At 30.3% G+C, this 19,321-nt stretch overlaps 1 protein-coding gene across 2 annotated transcripts in view; it reads left to right on the plus strand.

Annotated features, from left to right (window-relative positions):
* LOC143255491 (uncharacterized) overlaps positions 1 to 19,321 on the plus strand; it is a 142,045-nt gene that overhangs the window by 93,182 nt on the left and 29,542 nt on the right. For both annotated transcript variants that reach the window (XM_076511232.1, XM_076511233.1), the window contains exons 86-117: positions 79 to 318; positions 651 to 743; positions 1,044 to 1,172; positions 1,385 to 1,453; positions 1,733 to 1,858; positions 2,140 to 2,202; positions 3,027 to 3,146; positions 3,645 to 3,713; positions 4,133 to 4,195; positions 5,052 to 5,114; positions 5,664 to 5,726; positions 6,082 to 6,276; positions 7,186 to 7,311; positions 7,655 to 7,717; positions 8,094 to 8,213; positions 9,304 to 9,372; positions 9,728 to 9,790; positions 10,042 to 10,104; positions 11,301 to 11,363; positions 11,551 to 11,670; positions 12,589 to 12,651; positions 13,078 to 13,260; positions 13,569 to 13,637; positions 13,935 to 14,003; positions 14,333 to 14,515; positions 14,843 to 14,911; positions 15,079 to 15,147; positions 15,454 to 15,633; positions 16,619 to 16,687; positions 17,381 to 17,635; positions 17,806 to 17,877; positions 18,987 to 19,169. In XM_076511232.1, the coding sequence (XP_076367347.1) occupies positions 79 to 318; positions 651 to 743; positions 1,044 to 1,172; positions 1,385 to 1,453; positions 1,733 to 1,858; positions 2,140 to 2,202; positions 3,027 to 3,146; positions 3,645 to 3,713; positions 4,133 to 4,195; positions 5,052 to 5,114; positions 5,664 to 5,726; positions 6,082 to 6,276; positions 7,186 to 7,311; positions 7,655 to 7,717; positions 8,094 to 8,213; positions 9,304 to 9,372; positions 9,728 to 9,790; positions 10,042 to 10,104; positions 11,301 to 11,363; positions 11,551 to 11,670; positions 12,589 to 12,651; positions 13,078 to 13,260; positions 13,569 to 13,637; positions 13,935 to 14,003; positions 14,333 to 14,515; positions 14,843 to 14,911; positions 15,079 to 15,147; positions 15,454 to 15,633; positions 16,619 to 16,687; positions 17,381 to 17,635; positions 17,806 to 17,877; positions 18,987 to 19,169 (3,444 nt within the window). The remainder of the gene's footprint in view (positions 1 to 78; positions 319 to 650; positions 744 to 1,043; positions 1,173 to 1,384; positions 1,454 to 1,732; positions 1,859 to 2,139; positions 2,203 to 3,026; positions 3,147 to 3,644; positions 3,714 to 4,132; positions 4,196 to 5,051; positions 5,115 to 5,663; positions 5,727 to 6,081; positions 6,277 to 7,185; positions 7,312 to 7,654; positions 7,718 to 8,093; positions 8,214 to 9,303; positions 9,373 to 9,727; positions 9,791 to 10,041; positions 10,105 to 11,300; positions 11,364 to 11,550; positions 11,671 to 12,588; positions 12,652 to 13,077; positions 13,261 to 13,568; positions 13,638 to 13,934; positions 14,004 to 14,332; positions 14,516 to 14,842; positions 14,912 to 15,078; positions 15,148 to 15,453; positions 15,634 to 16,618; positions 16,688 to 17,380; positions 17,636 to 17,805; positions 17,878 to 18,986; positions 19,170 to 19,321) is intronic.

Below are 19,321 nucleotides of genomic sequence, written 5' to 3' on the forward strand. Positions count from 1 at the left end.
AAAAGAAGCTTTGTAATTTTTTGTTAATCTCTACACGAGTCACAGAAAACAATTAAAACCCTTTGTTATAATTTTTAGATCCTTGTAAACTGCAAAAGATATGTGGAGATAATGCGTATTGTGTAGCACAAGACCACTCTGCTATCTGTCGTTGTCGAGACGGCTATGAAGGGGACCCCCTGGTTGGGTGCCGTCTTATTGACTACTGTGGCAACAGACCATGCCACCCAAGTGCTGACTGCAAGAACAAGTTTGGAGGATATGACTGTGAATGTCCAATTGAGAGAAATATTGGTAATCCATATGGTGAACCTGGATGTAAGTAACAAAATATTTTTTCACATCAGTTAACTAGGCACATAACTACCAATTTCTCAGATTTATAATGAAGTGTGTGTAACCAGTTATCTATAAAGTTTATTATGATTCTATGCACATAAGTGTCGACTTTGCACTGAAAGTGAAAACTGTAAATTTTAACAAATATTTATACTTTTTCATCCTTTTAAAAACATTGTCACTTATGTAAGTTATATCACAAAATTATTTAGTTTACGTTGAATACTTGACAGAAATAAATAAAATATCTCTGTGAAGTTTCTGATTAATGGAAGTTCTTATGTCAACACTGTGATTAAATGCAACTTCAGGTCGAGGACCTAATGAGTGTCCAAATGGAGATGTTGACTGTCCTCCAAATGCTGCTTGTGCTTCTGACGGATTGGGTCCACCAAAATGTAAAAGTAAGTACATGTTTAAAATATTCTACTTTTGATTATCAAAGTAATTCTAAACCTATAAAAATATCAGAAATTATTATTGTGTACTTTCTTCTTGTATTTCAGTTCATATTTTTAACCTACATTGAAACACATTATCATTTTTTTTCTCATCTATGTTTTTTACGTAATCTTGGTGATAGAAATATTTGCTTGTTTTTCCTTCACTATCCTTCACCAATAAAAGAGTGTTTTATGAAATAAATTCATATTTTATTTGTTATAACATGAATTACCTCTGGTGTAATTTTGATTTTTCATCAGATCCTTGTTTGGAGCCAGATGTTTGTGGTCCAAATGCTCTTTGTCGTGTTGAAAACCACAGAGTAATATGCTACTGCCCAGACCAGTTCACTGGAGATCCTAACGAGTTAAGTCGTGGCTGTGTTCGAGGTAAGAAGTTTGATTTGAAAACAAATTTAAATTTTTTTTTTTTGTGCAACATGGAAGAGAGTAACAAGTTTTTAATGAAAATCAGTAATCACATATTATGTTTATGAAATTTACAGAAGTTAAGGTTTTGTGCAATATCTGTGTATTACAGTACTCAGAAGTTTGCTTAACATCACTGTATGAAAAGTTAGTAAGTTTTGTTTATATTCCAGTGCCCACTGTGTGCAGCGATGATCGTGAATGTCCTGCCGGGCTTGTTTGTGATAACAATAGATGTAGACGTAAGTAACGAGCAAATTTATTGAAACAAGAAGAGATGACATAATTTCTTTATTTACCTGTAATTACACCTGACTATAAAACTAAATATTAAAATATTTGTCCTGAGAACCTCTTAGTCGTATTTGTACCCCAAGATTATAGTGTATTCTGATTTATATAAATATATAGCTGATATAGATAAGCATGATATTTGAGCTAATAGAAATTTGAAATTTTAACCTTTAATATCATTCATGTAATTCTCAGTGTTCCTATTGACTAAAACTTCGTCTTTTCAGCTCCGTGTCATTCAGATCCAGACTGTGCTCTAGGAGAATTGTGCATCCAAGGTCACTGTATACAGGGCTGCAGAGAAGACTTGGACTGTTTAGGTGGTGAAATCTGTGTTTTTCGCAAGTGCATTGGTAGGTATTTTGCTAGTATATATGATGTCTTTCTTAATAATTGACACTGTTGTTATGTGTCACATAACTGATAACACTGTCATTACACACACACACGTATATTTATGTACAAAACATGGTGTAGATAGTTTTAGTAAATGTGGGTTACTTTAACATTAGCATAAATTAGACCATTGTTAATTGTATGTATCATATCAGTGTTAATTGTGTCAGTATGTACTGTAAAGTTGTAGTAGATTGTGCATTACATAGTAATAATTTAATTAACATGATTCTTCCAGTTGGATGTAGAACTGACAATGACTGTACCCTAACTGAATCATGTGTGCTGAATAAATGTGAAAGTAAGTATTGCTGTCGTTTTTTTTCAGTTTTAGATTTATGATATTTGTGTTGAACCTTTTCTAAAAGAGCTAGGACTGCTGTGTTTTGTTTCTGGCAATCGTACTGAAAACAGAAAATATTGAATATTCACTCTGTACAACATGATGTTTGTTTAATCAACTTGTTCACTTGTATCAAGGATACGAATTTCTACCCACAAGACCTGTGGGTGATGTAAAATATTCGATGTACACAATGACAGTTGCCTCACAAGGTGTTGGTACACAAAATATCAATGTTGTGCAATATATATTAGTTATCTTTATAACATTGTATATAATCATTCATTGGTGTCTGTCTTACTTTGTTTAGTTTTATCTGTCTCCTTTTTTTTATGTGATTCTTGTTACTGTGGTAATTGCTTCTTGTCCAGTATCTGTGTTTTTCAACACAGTACTGAATTTATAAAATATTTTTACATGTGTTCAGATACACTGAGATCAGGTCAGGAACTAAAACTATCTGTGTTATTTATACCAGTTGATGGATCTAAGGATTAATTACTGTTGACTAAAAATGGTTATACCAGTTAGTAAATTTTGGGTCGATTTACTGTTGTATAAAAATGGTTGTACCAGTTGTACCATTTATAGTGGATTTAGGGATTAATAAGTGTTAAATAAAAATGATTGTACCAACTAGTGGAACTAGGGACTAATCAGTGTTAAATAAAATGGTTGTACCAACTAGTGGAACTAGGGACTAATCAGTGTTGAATAGAGTTGTAGTAATATAATGTCTTATATATATATATACACTCACATATTATTGTTTTTTATTGTAGACCCATGTATCAGTACTGGGGTGTGTGGAATTAATGCTCTCTGTAAAGTAGTGAATCATAAATCTGAGTGCTACTGTCCACCAGGGTTCTCTGGTGATCCTCGGACCAGCTGTATAAGAGGTAGGTACAGTTCATGATAAGAACTATTATAATTTGTTGATGCAGTTAGAGTACATAGAAATAAAAACCAAGTTACATATATCATATATGTCAGTGTCACAAATTGGATTTAAAAGGTTTATTTCTTTAATATTCATGGTATTTACTCTGTAAGTTTCATTCTTATGAAACTGCACAGTATTGAAGTGTTGTAGAAACAAGAATCTAATAACAGTGTACTGTGTATTAGGTTTAGTGGACTTAACATTTTTATTAACAATGAGTTTTATGAAGGTGAATGTTTTCTAACAATGTCTTTTAACCTTGTATTCTGAAGGTAGGAATCTAACAACACTATATTGTGTTATGTATAAGATTTTTAAAAAATTGTATTTCATTATAAGTGAGCTCTATGAAGGTTACTATTGTAATTAGATGGTTTTATTAATACTGTATGATTCTAAACTACAACCAAACAAGGTAGTGTTTTAACAAGATAAAATATGATGTTTCTTATAGAACAACCTAAGTGTCACAGTGATGCAGATTGTCCTCCAAACTACTTCTGTCTAAATGGACAATGTAAAGGTAAATATTGGTATTTCTTGTAATGATTGCATGATCAATTAGAAGCTGTTTATTTCTAATTGTATGTGTTTATAGTAAATCTTGAAATTAGAATCTCTTTATACAAAGGTTTATTGATATAGCAGAAAATAGAAAGTGGCATACATCTGTTGAGGATATGAAGAAACAGACTAATCAATGATACAAAATATAGCATAAAATGCAAATACAAAGTGAAAAAAAAAGAAGAGATAATGTTTATGAAGACAGCCATGACAGAATTAAAAAGCTAAAACACATACTAAACCAAATGAAATGACACACTTATGAGCCCAATAAGGCATTTATAACAGCAATATTATTTTAAGTCTATTTCCACAGTTGTATAAATGTACAAAATTATACATTAAATAATATAGTCTTTCTTTTTTCCTCTTCAGTGGAATGTACAATAGATAGTGATTGTGCTGTTGGGGAAAAGTGTTTCAGTTATCATTGTATTGGTAAGTATCATTTTAATGTGTTCACCTTTTAGGAAAGTCCTAAATGTAACATTTTATTGCACTAACTGTCACAACAGTCGGTATTATTTAATGTCAATAAAACTGTTGGTATAGAAATTGTCTTTTGTGTATTAAGTGTACAAAATATAAAAGTTTAAGAAGCTCTTTGTTAATTTGATAATATGTTTCTTACTTTTGATAGCATACCAAATAAATACAACTAAACCAAAAGTACTCAGAAGAAAATGTGCTTTACATTAAATATAAAGCTAATAACATTCATAGTGTACATATGAAGATAACCTATCTTAGTGTGTATGTATAAAGATGACTTCATCCAGAGTGTGTGTGTAAAAATAACCTAATCCAGAGAGCATATTTAATCTTTCACAAGTGACTGATAACAACCTGTAATAATAAACATTACTATTAGTATTTTGTTAGTACTTGTGAAGTGAAGACATCAACCAAAATGTTAATGTTTAAAATGATTTGTTGAGATTATGTTCTTAACTACTACATGCCTTATTACTCCAGTAATCACTAAATTAGTTAAAACTAAAAAAATTATATACTTGTAATGAAATGTTTCATATCACTGATCTTTTTCAATAGAACTTATTATTATGATAATGCAAAGAATTTATAGAGGTTACATTTTTCAGGCAAATAAAAAAGTAACTGATAAATATATTGGTTTAATAATGAATTAGTTTTTTACATTATTGTATGTGTTTTTATCCGAAAAAAAATGTTTCAAAAATCATTTTAAAAATAAATAAAATTCAATTATCATAAAGATATTATAATTAAATTGATACAAATTTCCTATTACACTTATAAATTACTCTTCCAGAGCTGTGTCGAAGTGATGATGAATGTCAACATGATGAAATTTGTGTGAGCAACCATTGCCAAAGTGAGTTTGCTTTTAACTATTACACTTTCTCTCCCAGGACAGAGCTAGATCAGATGTTAACTATGTACAAACTTGTATATATAGTGTCAATTACATATTGTGGCTTTACGTTTTTAACAGGCAATGTAATTTTGAATTTGACATTTCTTATTGGGAATATTTTAACTTTAAGTAAAAAAATAACATCCCTCTAAGTTAGTAATTAATTTATTGATAATATTTATCATTTATTTTTAAATACTTGTGTACATAAGATAAAATATTTCTTAACGTAAAATATTATTGTTTTATAAGTTAAAAAATATTTTTGTGATTCTTTACAATAATATACCTCTTCACTCTTTCTTTTCTGTTTAGAAGCTTATTTATTCAACCTGATGTTTACTGATAAGACTGTCCCAAGTTTCTTTTCTGTTTAAAACTATTTGTGAGCATTTTATCCATCTAGAACTTTACTGAGAAGTTTGTTTCTCTTAGCTGTTTTTTTCTGTTTAAAAGTTTGTAAAAGTATCATTTAACCAAAACTTATAAGTTTGTTTTTCTTCATAGTTGGTTGCCGTACAAGTGACCAGTGTGCTCAACATCTAGCTTGTATTAGCAACCAATGTAGAGGTAAAGGGGATTTCATGAACTCTTATTCAGATTCTCAAATGTATGGATTATTAGTTAGTTGATTAAAAGATGATTTTTTTTATAAGTGTGTTTTTTAATTTATTGTGTTTTGTTTACAAAAATTAAAATATATCTTTTATGTTTCATAAATAAACAAAGGGAAAAAACATTTTACAACTTTTAATCTCTCCAATCTCAAATGAAAATAAGTAGAAATGTCATAAAAAGTTTTCACTGGAATGAAAGCTAAGAATTGGAAAGTAAGGCTAGTCTTTGAACAGTTATTTCATGTTTAATGTAAATTAGAAATTAAATGTATAGTTATTCAGTAATAAATTACGTTTCTTTCACTCAGATCCGTGTGAAGGAAAGGCTACTTGTGGTCCAAATGCAATCTGCAAGGTGTCAATCCATCGTTCTGTTTGTAGCTGTCCCCCTGGCTTTGTTGGTAGACCTAATGCCAATGTAGGGTGTATTCGTGAGCCTACCATCTGTATAAACGATGCTGACTGCCTTAGTGGTTACTATTGTTTTAATGGACACTGTAGGGGTATGTAATAGTGTACATTATATTAATGTACACTCTAGGGATATGTAATAATGGATTGTTGTAATATTGATGTATACTGTAGGGATATGTAATAATGGATTGTTGTAATATTGATGTGTACTGTAGGGATATGTAATAATGGATTGTTGTAATATTGATGTGTACTGTAGGGATATGTAATAATGGATTGCTCTTGTATTACTGTACTCATTAGACTAAATAATAGTTTGGTATTGCTGTTTCAATGGAATATGTAAAATACATAAGAGTTTGGTACTATTGTATTAATGTATGATGTGAAGCATTTGATGCTGGATATTTTAAAATTCAACAGAGGCTGTATGGTGCCATAGAAATAGTTAATATCTGAGGTTTCAAAGTAAGGGATCCTGTATATTCATGCCCAACACTATCTTTCTTCAGTAAAAACACATAAAAACTTTTTTAAAATTAAATAATGATTATTATAATGCACTGAATAGGTGTTATTAAAATTGATTATTTATCAGTGGGGTAAAGAAAAAGCCAAAGAAAATATTAGCTTTTGAGTGTATATGTACTGAATTTTTACAGAAATATTAATTATTTAAATCCTAAAGAGGATATCTTTGTGCTTAGTAGCAGAAAAATCATTGGTCCTTAGCAGAAAAACATTTAGAATCTGGCAGTAGAACACTGTGTGCTTAATAATTATTCTGTGAGAAACACTGAAACAAAAGTTAGAACTTGTTATATTAAGTACAGAATTTTGCTTTAGAAAAAATTAAATTGCCAAAATCATTCCATGATTCTTAGAGTTTCAAAACTGAAACTTTATCTTTAAACTTAAGTTGTGGGATTTGTTTGTCTTCTTTGAAAGAATGTGTGAGGAAACATATATGTACATATTATTTAATTTTTTCTGTTTAGTTACCTGTAGTAGTGACAAGAATTGTGCAGTGAATGAAAGATGTGTTCTTGGAAAGTGTGCTGTCCAATGTGTGCGAGATAGAGACTGCCCTTCTGGAGAAATCTGTGAACGAAATAAATGTATAGGTATGTTAACTGTTTATATTTCAAAATAAACTTTTTTTTATTTAGATGTTAAAAGAACGATGCAAATGTATGTCATCACTCTTAATGATTGTTCTATGTGAGTAAGGCTTTTCTCATTGTTCTATCAGGATACGTCTTTATTGTATATATTTAGGTGTATGTGTGTATTAAGTCTGTATGTTAATGATAACTGAAAACAAGAAGTTAGTGTTTGCTCCTTAAATTGATCAAATTTTAGAGGAAATTTTGTATCTCTACAAACATTGAGGAAGTTAGGTAGATCATTATTAGTGAAATTAAAGTATTGTTAAGAAATTGATATTAATTTTTACATTTCTTTCAGTCGGTTGTCGAGCTGACACAGATTGTCCATTTGATGAAGCATGCATCAGTAACCAGTGTCTTAGTGAGTATAGAACAAATCAGATGAAACTGTGTTGTATTGAGTGAAATAGGTTTTGTATTTGAATCCATTTTCCCTATTTATGAATGCCTGTGTCAAAATATTAGTCAGTAAGGCTACTGAAGCCATCAAAACTTCCAAAACTAAACTTTAGCTTTTATAGTACAGGGAGCTTAGACACATAAGTTAGGATGTTAATGTTCTTATTACTAATTGCTAGTAAGTACTTAAAATAGATATAAAAACAATTTTACCTCTTTTCAGGTGTAGTGGAATTAAATCAAAGAAGTGATAAAGTTAATTAGTGATATCTGATGTAAACTAATTTGTCATATTTCAGTCCATTTCTTTAAGGTTGTTTAAAATGTTTTTCTACCAGATCCATGTGGAAGTCAAACAGCATGTGGAACAAATGCTTACTGTGAGGTCAAAAACCACCAAATTGACTGTATCTGTCCACCAGGGCTTTCTGGTGATCCTTTTATAGAGTGTGTAAGAGGTGGGTAATATTTTAGGATTTTTATAGAAGTTATTAAGATATATTTGAGTTTTAGAGTATAATCCAACCTCTGGTTTAGGGAACTAAAATGGACTATGAAAACTTCAAACTTAGATTTAAAGAGTAGAAATAATTATTTGTGCATTTGTAAATTTATTTGTCTGCTGACCTTTCCTGCAGTTTTTGAGCTGGCAGGTCTATGTTTGCAGGTCTGTTTGCAAGTGGTAACCTTAACTATTTAGTGTAAACTCCTCCACTAACACTAAAGGAATGGCAGAAGGGGCTAAAGTACACCCAAAAGATCACACAGGCTTAATTGTGGTCTAGTGGTATGTTGTCAGAGCCACTGAACCCAAATCTGTCATTGCATTTTGTGTTCATGGACATCCCTTGAGACCATGGAGAGCATCATTCTTGGAAATCTGTTTATACCCCCATTCATAAACTAGCAGGGCGAAACTTGGCAAATGTGGTTTGGTACCATAATTGGATATCCTAATGGATATTTTGGTGTACTGGAGTAGCTATAGAAGTAGTAGTTGTGAATTATGGAGGTGCTTCAATGTCACATTAGACCTCCATGAATCGTAGAAAGGGGGGCTTTGAATTCTGCAACAAGGTATGGTTATGCATGGAGATCATACTTCTAAGTTGAGATACACAAAAGTAACATTAAAAGAGTTGAAATAATTAAGAAGAATGTAAAATATAAATTATATAAACACACACTTACATGCACATATGAGATATTTCTCAATTCAAATAACCAAGTTTAGATAAAAACAAGCAAAATAATTAAGCAAGTGATTAACTGATTCACTTATCTATATTATCATCTGAGACTAGAAGAAACAAATATCTTTTTTTGCTACTATGCTCTTGGACAATAACATACTGTATTTCATGTGTTTTTTTTACCATCTCCCACAAAACACATCACAAAAGGTAACATTATATGTCTCAAGGTGTTCATATTTGAATAAATAGTAATTCCATGTCATGCTATGTTTATTTCTTGTCTGATTCATATTACATACTATTGCACTTACCATGCACCTCTCTTAAAAATTTAAGTTTTGTTTCCTTATAGTGACTCGAACTTGCAATGTTGATGATGAATGTGGCCTAGGAAGACACTGTGAAGCATCATTGTGTACAGGTGTGGTGGTCACTTTTATAATAGCATACTCTAGGAAAAATTAAACTAAGGTTGTGAATAAATAATTACTGTGATCATAAAGAATGACATCCTTTTGTTTACATAATAAAAACTAAAATATGTTGTTGGTTTTAACTGTAATATTCATTATAATTTTAAATAAGTGTCCAAGAAGAATTTTTGTAGCAGTAAAGTTTAAACCAACAGGGTATCTAGCTAATTTAATATAATAAAATCTGTCTAATTTTTGAAACGGTTTGTTTTATGACAGAAATAACAGGTTATACTTTCATATGTGAATGTCTTGAATAATTAAATTAAAACCACATCAAATTAAATATTTACTTTTTCACAGTGAGTTGCAGTAGTGACAATGAATGTTTTGACAATGAAAAGTGCACAGATAAGCGCTGCAGAGGTATGTACACCATTTAACTGTTTTATTTAAATCTATTAAAGTTCTTATTGTCTATTATTTAAAAATAATCTCCCCTTCAAGTGTTCATTGTGGAATTATTATTATGATAAATTACCAAAACGTAAAGCATTAATTAATAAGAACATACAAAATTTGAACAGATTAAATGAAGAATGAAGTTAACTTTTTTAGGTTTGGCTTTATATGTTTGTGCTCTTTCATCAGAATTGTCTGTCATTTTCATTTTGTAGTGATTTGTACAAATGACAACAGCTGTCCTAATGGATACATTTGTGATTCTGGACGATGTATACGTAAGTACTTGTGTTATAAATTTTATAATGTCTAAAAATGAAGGATATTGAGAAGAAAATATATTCGCACTGTTAAAAATATTGGTGTTCAAATGACGGTTTCAATTTCTACAAGTACGTACCATTCTAACCAAGCAGTACTCTTCACTTCTAACTGTAATTAGGTGGTTAGAGAGCTCGACTCATAATCTGAGGGTCACGAATTTGAATCCCCAATGCACCAAACATGCTCGCTCCTTTGGCTGTGGGGGGCATTACAATGTGATTGTCAATCACACCATTCATTGGCAAAAGAGTAGCCCAAGAGTTGGTGGTGGATGGTGATGACTAGCTGTTTTATGTCAAGTTTTGCACTACTAAATTAAGGATGGCTAGTGCAGATAGCCTTCTTGTAGCTTTGCACAAAATTTTAAACAAACAAACAATATAACTGTAATTACAAATTTAAAATATATGTTATAGGTATTTTGTGACATTTCTGAACTTAAATGCCTTCTCTACAACAATCTTTTTTTATTGTTTTAGTTTCTTATTACGCTGGTTATCTTACTTGTGACATAGCATTTAAAATACATGCATTATTTTATAATAATTAAAGAGGAAGTATTAATATCTTTCTGAATTATGTACACTGTGTTGTAGCTAACGTGGAATATTTGTTTTTATACATATATTAAAGTTATGACAGTGGTGGTTGTTAGTTGCCAATGATAATGATTCAGTGTTTTTATATATTAAAGCTACATTAGTCTATCTGCTGTGTTCACAGAGGGGAATGAAACCCCTGATTTTAGCACTGTAAATCTGTAGACTTGCCACTTTCCCATCAGGAAACCAAAGAAAAAGAAATGAGAAAATACTTTCAATTTAAACAATAATTATTCAATCTTAATTTCATTATGTAGTTTTGCAAATTTGCTAGTTTTGATCTGTTATGATTGTATGCATGATTTATTCATGATATAAGCTTTAATCTTTGCTAGAATTAGTTTCTCTGGTGTTTTGGAATTTTCATTTTTTTTAACTCATTACACCTGAATGTGGTCTGAAGTTTTACTAAAACTAATTTGTTTCCATTTTGTTTTTGTATTCAATTTAATCTCTTCATATTCTGTCTTGTTACAGTTGTGTTGATTTAAGTTTAAATTTTCAATAAAACTAATTACATTTATTTTTGTTCCTTTGCCCCTTTACAGCTGGATGCCGGTCAGACTTAGAATGTCCATTAACAGATATTTGTATAAGCTACCAGTGTATCAGTAAGTAATGATTTGTTGTTCTTTCTTCATCTGTCAACATTGATATAGTTATGTTACTTGTTTGTGAACAAGTAAAAAGCTGCTGTTTAATTATATGTCACTTATTTTAACAAATACAATAACTTAGAGTTACTTTTCAGCGACTATACAGAGTTTTGTTACAGTTTTACTTCTTACTACTCTTCAGATCCTTGTGACAGCCCTACAGCATGTGGTACAAATGCCCAGTGTAAGCCTGTTAACCACAGACCTTATTGCACATGCATCCCTGATTACACTGGAGACCCACGTGTAGAATGCACCAAAGGTTAGTGGAAATTGGTAATAGTGCATGAAGCAAACGAATAGCTTTTATGTGTCTTGTACATGCTGTTCTTTCCTTAATGCTAGTTTTGTTCATAGTATTGGTTGAAATGTTTTATATAAATAATATATATTGTTATTACAAGGATAATATTGCACTGTTAGTTTATTATATTGGTTTAAGAATAGCCACAATCTTATAGGTTGGTTCAGTTTCCTCAGAAACTAAAGGGATTATAACCAAATATGTTGCAAACTAATGAATTGGTGTTCTCTAATCATCATATGTTTTTGTTTTGTGATTAAACATACTCCAAGTCAGAACAATTTATTAAGTTAGTTATATTAATTACTAGTTTAAGTTTTACTTGTTATGTGTGTAGATGACATGCTTTCATCAGAAGTTAAACAATGTATAAAAGTATTGCCCACTGAAATAAAGATATTTTGTCATATGCTCTTTCAAACTAAGACTTTTTTTAAACTAATGGTCATTTTGAACAAAGAAAATAACTGTTGCAATATATGTGTTTATAATTTAACTAATTTATCACTATGTTGTTATTTAATTTCTGTAGTGCATGTTGGTGCATAAAAGATATTTTGATACTAGTAATAAACACCTTATAACACCAAATTTATTATTTCTCTTTAACTGGATAATCAATATTTCACTTTGCAGCTAGCTTAGACACAGACTGTAACTGTTACAGTTTGTATTTTAGTGGAACACCTCTGAAGATGGTGTAAAACAAAACACTGAATGTCCAATAAGATGAAAATAAATTGGTGTTATAAGGTCGATTATTCTGGTATTAGAACTAGACATGCTGATGAAATAATCTCTTTTGATCACTTGATGTTTCTCTGTTTTTTATGTTTCTATATTACTCAAATCATAAGTGTTTTTTGCTTTTAACAGTGGAATGTGTCATTGACTCTGATTGTTATCAAGGAAAGATTTGTCAGAAGTATCACTGTATAGGTAAGTGTAACATTTTTTATTTTATATGCATATAAACATTCAAGTTAATTTTTTAAAATTCAAATTGTTTATATACAGTGAATATTATGTTTTTAATTTTTAAAGCAGAACCTGAAAATACGGGATTGTCATAAACATAGAAAGAAATATTTGTAAAATTCCCTTAGAAAGCATAATTCTTTTTGTAGCCAAACATGTATTAAGTATTACAAGTCATCCTTTTTTTGTTGTTGTTGAGTTACAAATTGATAATCACATGTAAAGTTAATCCATTTCATTTGAATTTTTATGGATTTGAAGATTTTTTATTATAATTAATGTAACAACGTGACGGTTAAAGCATATTTCATTATGAATTTGGAATTTTATTTTCTTAAAGGTATAACAGTACTGGTGGTAATCATGGTTTTTATATTCTATTTTTAGTGGGTTGCAGATCAGATCAGAGCTGCCAGAGTAATGAAGTTTGCATCCGGAGACAATGTCAGGACCCTTGTCGGTTTAGTGAATCATGTGGCTTTAATGCTCGCTGTGAAACTGTTAACCACAAACTTAGTTGTAGCTGCTCTGTTGGTTACACTGGAAACCCTCATTTGGAATGTTTCAGAAGTATGTGATTTTTAATTTTTACAGCTCACATAAGAGAGTAGCATGTACCATAAACTCATTGATTTTGTTTAGAACGTTAGACCATGTAAAACTTTTAAAATATCTGTTCGTACAACTTAACTGATAAATTCAAACTTGTCTCATAATTGCATTTCTCTGTTCTTCTTAAAAATCTTAGATGCTCTAGACTAAAAATAATGTCTTTAAACTAAATACAACTAATAGTATTTCTAGTACAAAGCATTGAAAAGATAAAACTCCAAGACTTGTTTTTGAAAAAATAAATATTTCTTTCCCTCTTCTCACAGTTATTGGACATTGCCAGTCTGACCAAGATTGCCCTCCAGGCAAAGAATGCAAGAACAACCGATGTGAAGGTATGAAACATCCAAATTAAGAAAAGTAACAGACTACACATGAAGTATGATTTAGAAGCAATATTTTCTTTACAGCTTATGATAAAACTACTGTAGAAATGTTTCATTCTTTTTCTAGCTATGTGAAAATTGGATAGATTTTTTCGATAATTTGATAGTGTTTTGTTTGCATATTTTTTATTTATGACTGTTTCACTCATACATACATTCCAATTTTAACCATAAGAAGTTTGTAAAGTGAGCTTAAAGGTTGAATATCTTATACCTGATTCTAAAATGTATCCCTTTGTATTTCAGAAAAAGTTGAATGCCACATAGATAGTGATTGCTTGTTAAGGCACATTTGTCAACAAAACAAATGTTTTGGTAAGTTACTCGATCTTCTTCAGTTAATTACCATGTTTTAAATAAAAACAAGTCTACAGAAATTTGGTTTAGAATTATGTAACATGAATAATTCTTTTCATGAAATGTTTTCTATAGAGTATGTTTTTTACAACAAAAAACGTAACAAATCTGTATTCTGATCATTTTATATCAGGTTTGTGTTTTTATTGGCAAACTGAAATGTAAATTATTTTAATTGATTAATTTTTGTTGTTGTTGTTTAGAAACAGGAAGATACGTGTAGTCTTAAGTATATTAACCAGAAGTAAAGCAAGTTGTCAGAATATGTGTTACATTTCTCTCTTTAGTGGGCTGTCGAACAGATGAAAATTGTCCCCTTGACCAGGGCTGCTATGTTGGAAGATGTCAGAATCCCTGCACTATAAGGGGATCTTGTGCCAGTAAAGCTGAGTGTACACCAGTTCAACACAAAGCAGTGTGTATATGTCCAGCCGGATATACGGGAAATCCCTTTCTGGATTGTAAACAAAGTATGTTTGGCTTTACTTTCCTTTGAAGCTTTTACTATTTTTTTTATCAGTACTTAAATAGTAATGAAACAACAATTTTGTTTATTTAATTTTTCTGTAGTTTTTTGTTTTTTCATCTTTTCTAACTGTTGTTAAAACTGATTCATTTGCTTTCTGTTTTTTTTTTATTTTATTTTATCGATACGTTGCATATCTTTATAACTCCTGGATCCATTTAGATTTTCAGGTTGCATCTAAATTTGGTATTTTCTTTAATATTAAACTGCAGAACAATGAGATTTTGTTTTTACTGTATACATATCTCAGATCAATTATTGTGTTATTTAGTTGGAGAATTTTGTGAAACAGACCGACAATGTTTACCAGGTTACATATGTCAGAATGGAAACTGTGTGGGTAAGTTTGATTTATTATTTTACCATTAATCAACCATATTGTGATGTTTCGTATAATTTGAATTTGTTCAATTAACTTTATTTTTCATAAAGAACTAGTGTTTACAGTTTACATTTTTATGTCAAGTATGCTATTCATCTATAAGTGAAATTTATCATCTTTCACAGTTTCCATCGGATGCACTTCTGACAATGACTGTGACCATGGGAAAATTTGTGAAAACACTAAATGTATCTGTAAGTAGAAGTCGCATGTTTTATTCAAAGCTTCACTAAAGTTTTATTTTCTTACTATCCATAAAATATTGATGTACTGCAAGAAAGTATTGTATAACCTGAAGAGGTCAGAAGATAAATTTCACACAGACACACATATATGTATATTTTTATGGTAATAGAATATGGTTATTTAGGCTTTATAATAAATTTTGGATGCTTAAGTTTGCAAGAAGAAACACGGTTTTAACATACTATTTCATTTCGATTTTTAACTTGATTATGTCAGCACTTTTATAAAACCTGAGTTACTGACTCTTGCTGTAGATGGATGTCGAGCAGACAGTGATTGTGAGTTTGACAAAGCATGCATACAGAGAAAGTGCCAAAATCCATGTCACTTTGATGCTTGTGGAACAAAAGCCGATTGCCTTCCAATTAGTCACAAGGCAACATGTCGCTGTCCTGTAGGTTATACTGGAAATCCCCAAATTTTATGCACCACAGGTAACTTATGGAGTGTTTTTAATACTAACCATGATATTTATATTATTAGCTGTATGTCATTAAACAAACCTTTATAGATTATGCATAACTTGTAAGGACACTGGAAATTATGTATATGTGCAAGGGGGCTTCAAAAAGAAAGAAGAAATTTACTTCCTTTAGACCAACAATATCAGATTTTAACCCTCAAAACAAGTATTCAAGATATAAGAAACCATTAAGTAAATTGCATTTCTTCCATTGTTCCTAGATATTCACTGTAGAGCTCAAGTGTCAGCAGCTACAATTTTGTTTCAGACGCATTGTGATATTATATTTAAACACAAAACTGACATTATTTTGGTACAATGAAAGATAAAATCAGTATTAGATATTTCATCTGACTAGTTTAGATAACACAGCCACTATCATTAACCACTAGCCCTGATTATGGAAACTTAATTACCAAAACAAGTCAGCGAAATATCTAATAAAGATTTTACTTTTCATTGTACCAAAAAAAATGTCAGTTTTATGTTTTTACTCTTAAATACATTAAGAACATTAGTTGTAAGAAAAATGTTGCCCTTGCTGTTTCTTCTTAAGACAACCAGAAAGACGAAAACCATAAGACTTAAGTCATGGTAATATACAAAATGTTTTAAACAACAACCACTATTAAGTTTTAGCATTGTTATTTTAGGTCTTAGTGAATTGGAGATCAGGAAGATATACCCTGTCATTATGTTCATAGTTTAGACTTCAATTTTAAGTAAGTCATTAGGTATTTTGTAAAGAATAGTTTTAAAAATTCAATTCAATTCAAAGGACTAAAGTCTTATTTTCCAAACACATAAAAGGTGTCAAGTTTTTTTTGTTTTACAGAATATATCGAGACTTTTAATCCACCACTCAGTTTTCTGGGTTTTCTGTTGGTTAAATTTGTGTATTCAGCCTTGCATGTTTTTAAAGTAAGTGTTGTTGTTTTTTTTTCTCTCTCTTACAGTTGTGGAAGAATGCTATGTTGACAAAGACTGTGAACTTGGAAAGCTGTGCATCAGCAATAGATGCATTGGTAAGTCACATAGCATTATTACTGATCTCAGTTTATAGGAAAGTATTTTGAAATTATTATTATAAATATGATAGTTATGTATAGGCTAGAGAAACTTAAGAGTTTATTTGAGCATCAATCACTCTTAAAGTACAAATAGGTTTTATAATAGTGTATGAAATACTTTTAGAAAGATAAATAATTCCTGGTAAAATGTAGAATATTTATTGTGTTATTTATTTAAGTTAATGTATTGTTTATTTGGTTTGTTGTAAAATATCATATATTGTGATGAGCTTCTAAATATGTATCATGTATAAAGTATATCATCAGCATAGTATCTACCAAATCTTACACTTTCTACTAATACATCTATATAATACACACCAAATTTTGCATTTTGTGCTAACACGTTTATGTAGTACCTACCAAATCTTACACTTTGCAAAAGTAGTGTATAATATCTACTAAGTCTTACCAGTGTGTATTAAGAGATACTGTCTGTGCAATACATACAAGTCTTACCAGTTTCTTTTAATGCATGCTGAATGTAATACATACACATATTACCAGTTTGTATTTATACATATTGTCTGTGTAATTTTTACATGTATTACCAGTTTGTAGTAAAACATTTTTATGTTACTCATGTAAAGTTAAGGCTAATGTACTTCTAAGGTGTAATATTCTTTTCTTTAACCTATTCCTTCACAGTTGGTTGTCGTTATGACATTCATTGTCCTTATGACAAAGCATGCATTAATGGGCGTTGTAGAAGTCCATGTAATACCAAAACTGCTTGTGGAATTGGAGCACTTTGTAGAGATGTTAATCATGCAGCAGAGTGTACCTGCCCACCCAACTTCCGAGGTGACCCTAAGGTGCGATGTGTCCGTGATGGAGGTCCTCAGTGTGGAGTGGGTAAAGACTGTCCAAGTGGCTTTGTCTGCAAAGATAATATCTGTGTTTGTGAGTAAAACTTCCTTCTATATTTATGAAAGATTGAAATGTTATGGTATAAATTTGTATAAAGTGATAGTAGATTCTGTAAAGGAAAAGTCTGTAAATCATTACTTTGTTTTAGAACTCGTATCTTTCCACAATCACATGGCTTCATAACAACGTTTAATTATTAACAGATGTTGAAGAGGGATGTAAATTAGACACAGCTTGTAGTCCAGGGGAGATATGTGAAAATGGAAAATGTATAAGTAAGTGTCTTGAATATTATGTATGGTTGACATCAATCATAATACAAGGTATATTTATTTCATTTTAAGAATTGAACATATATTTTGTAAGTAGTTTAAGAAATGTTAAAGTATCATTGATGAAGGATATACACATTTTACTCTTCAGAAATCTCTAAATAAATCTATTGTTAATTACTTTCAAGCCAATGAATTAAAACTAAAATATTTTATTACAGGTTACAACTTTTACAGTAAGGAAGGTTAGTTTTTAGAACAGGCACAATGTTTCAGTTACTTTAGTGATCATTCTCAAGTACTATTAAAGTAAGAACAATTAATGAAAATGCTCTCAGAGATATTAAGATTTAATTAGTTATTATAGTAAATGTTGGAATATCAATAATGATAGGATATAAAGCAGTAATGGGGCCTGAAACTTACAAAATTTAGATTGAACTGAATCGTAATTTCGTTTTGATTCTTTAGATGTAATCTCAAAGAAAAATGGAGGTTCTGCCAGCTTAGGAGAATTGCATTAGGCCTAACCTAAGCTATGGGTTAGAATCCAAATGATGATAATTCATTAAATTATCTGAAAGGTATCAAATTGGAAAAGTAATTTCAACGTTTTATCTAGTATTATTCAATCAAATTAACTGGAGAAATGGTTGACAATTACTAAAATGTGTGTGTGTTTCCTGGACAATATTAACTAGTATGATGTTTTTCTCACTAAAGTGAACCTATATTTACTTATACTGAATTTAAAGAATATGTAACAAAAGTAATATATGAATATAGATTAATTGTTGTCAAGTGTATGTTATATTTGTTGTGTATTAAGTTGTCTTTTACTCACCACTGTGAACCTACTTTTGTGTAGTATATAAATAATATGTAGCAATGATGTTACATAAATATATGGTGACAACTTAAAACACTGCAATTATAATAACAGTTATATGAAGACTACTAGCTTTTTTTATTTCCCTTAGACACGATTATTGATATGGGGTGTAAAATGGGATAACATGTGGTGAAATGTTTCAGATGGAATGTCTACCAAAGCGTTATCTAATCATATCTACTGAATTATAAAAAGTAAGAACTTCTACTTCTCTTTCCAGTTGGATGCCGACGAGATTCTGATTGTACCTTTGACAAAGCTTGCATCAACAGCCACTGTGTCAATCCATGTACTACTCAAAATGCATGTGGTCAGAATGCTCACTGTCGACCAGTTGTCCATCGTCCATTGTGTACCTGCCCACCAGGTTTCAGTGGAAGTCCCTTTGATTACTGTATAGAGAGTAAGTATCAGATTTTATATTTTCTGTAACACTATTATTTTAGAAAGTACTTACTTCATTTATTTCTTTGATATTTGACTTCAAAATGAAAATTTATTAATTTCTGTTTCACAAAAAAATTGGGATTATCAGTATTTTAATTCGTGAGAGAA

Source organism: Tachypleus tridentatus, chromosome 7 (genome assembly GCF_004210375.1).
Source record: "Tachypleus tridentatus isolate NWPU-2018 chromosome 7, ASM421037v1, whole genome shotgun sequence".
Taxonomy (NCBI): Eukaryota; Metazoa; Arthropoda; class Merostomata; order Xiphosura; family Limulidae; genus Tachypleus; species Tachypleus tridentatus.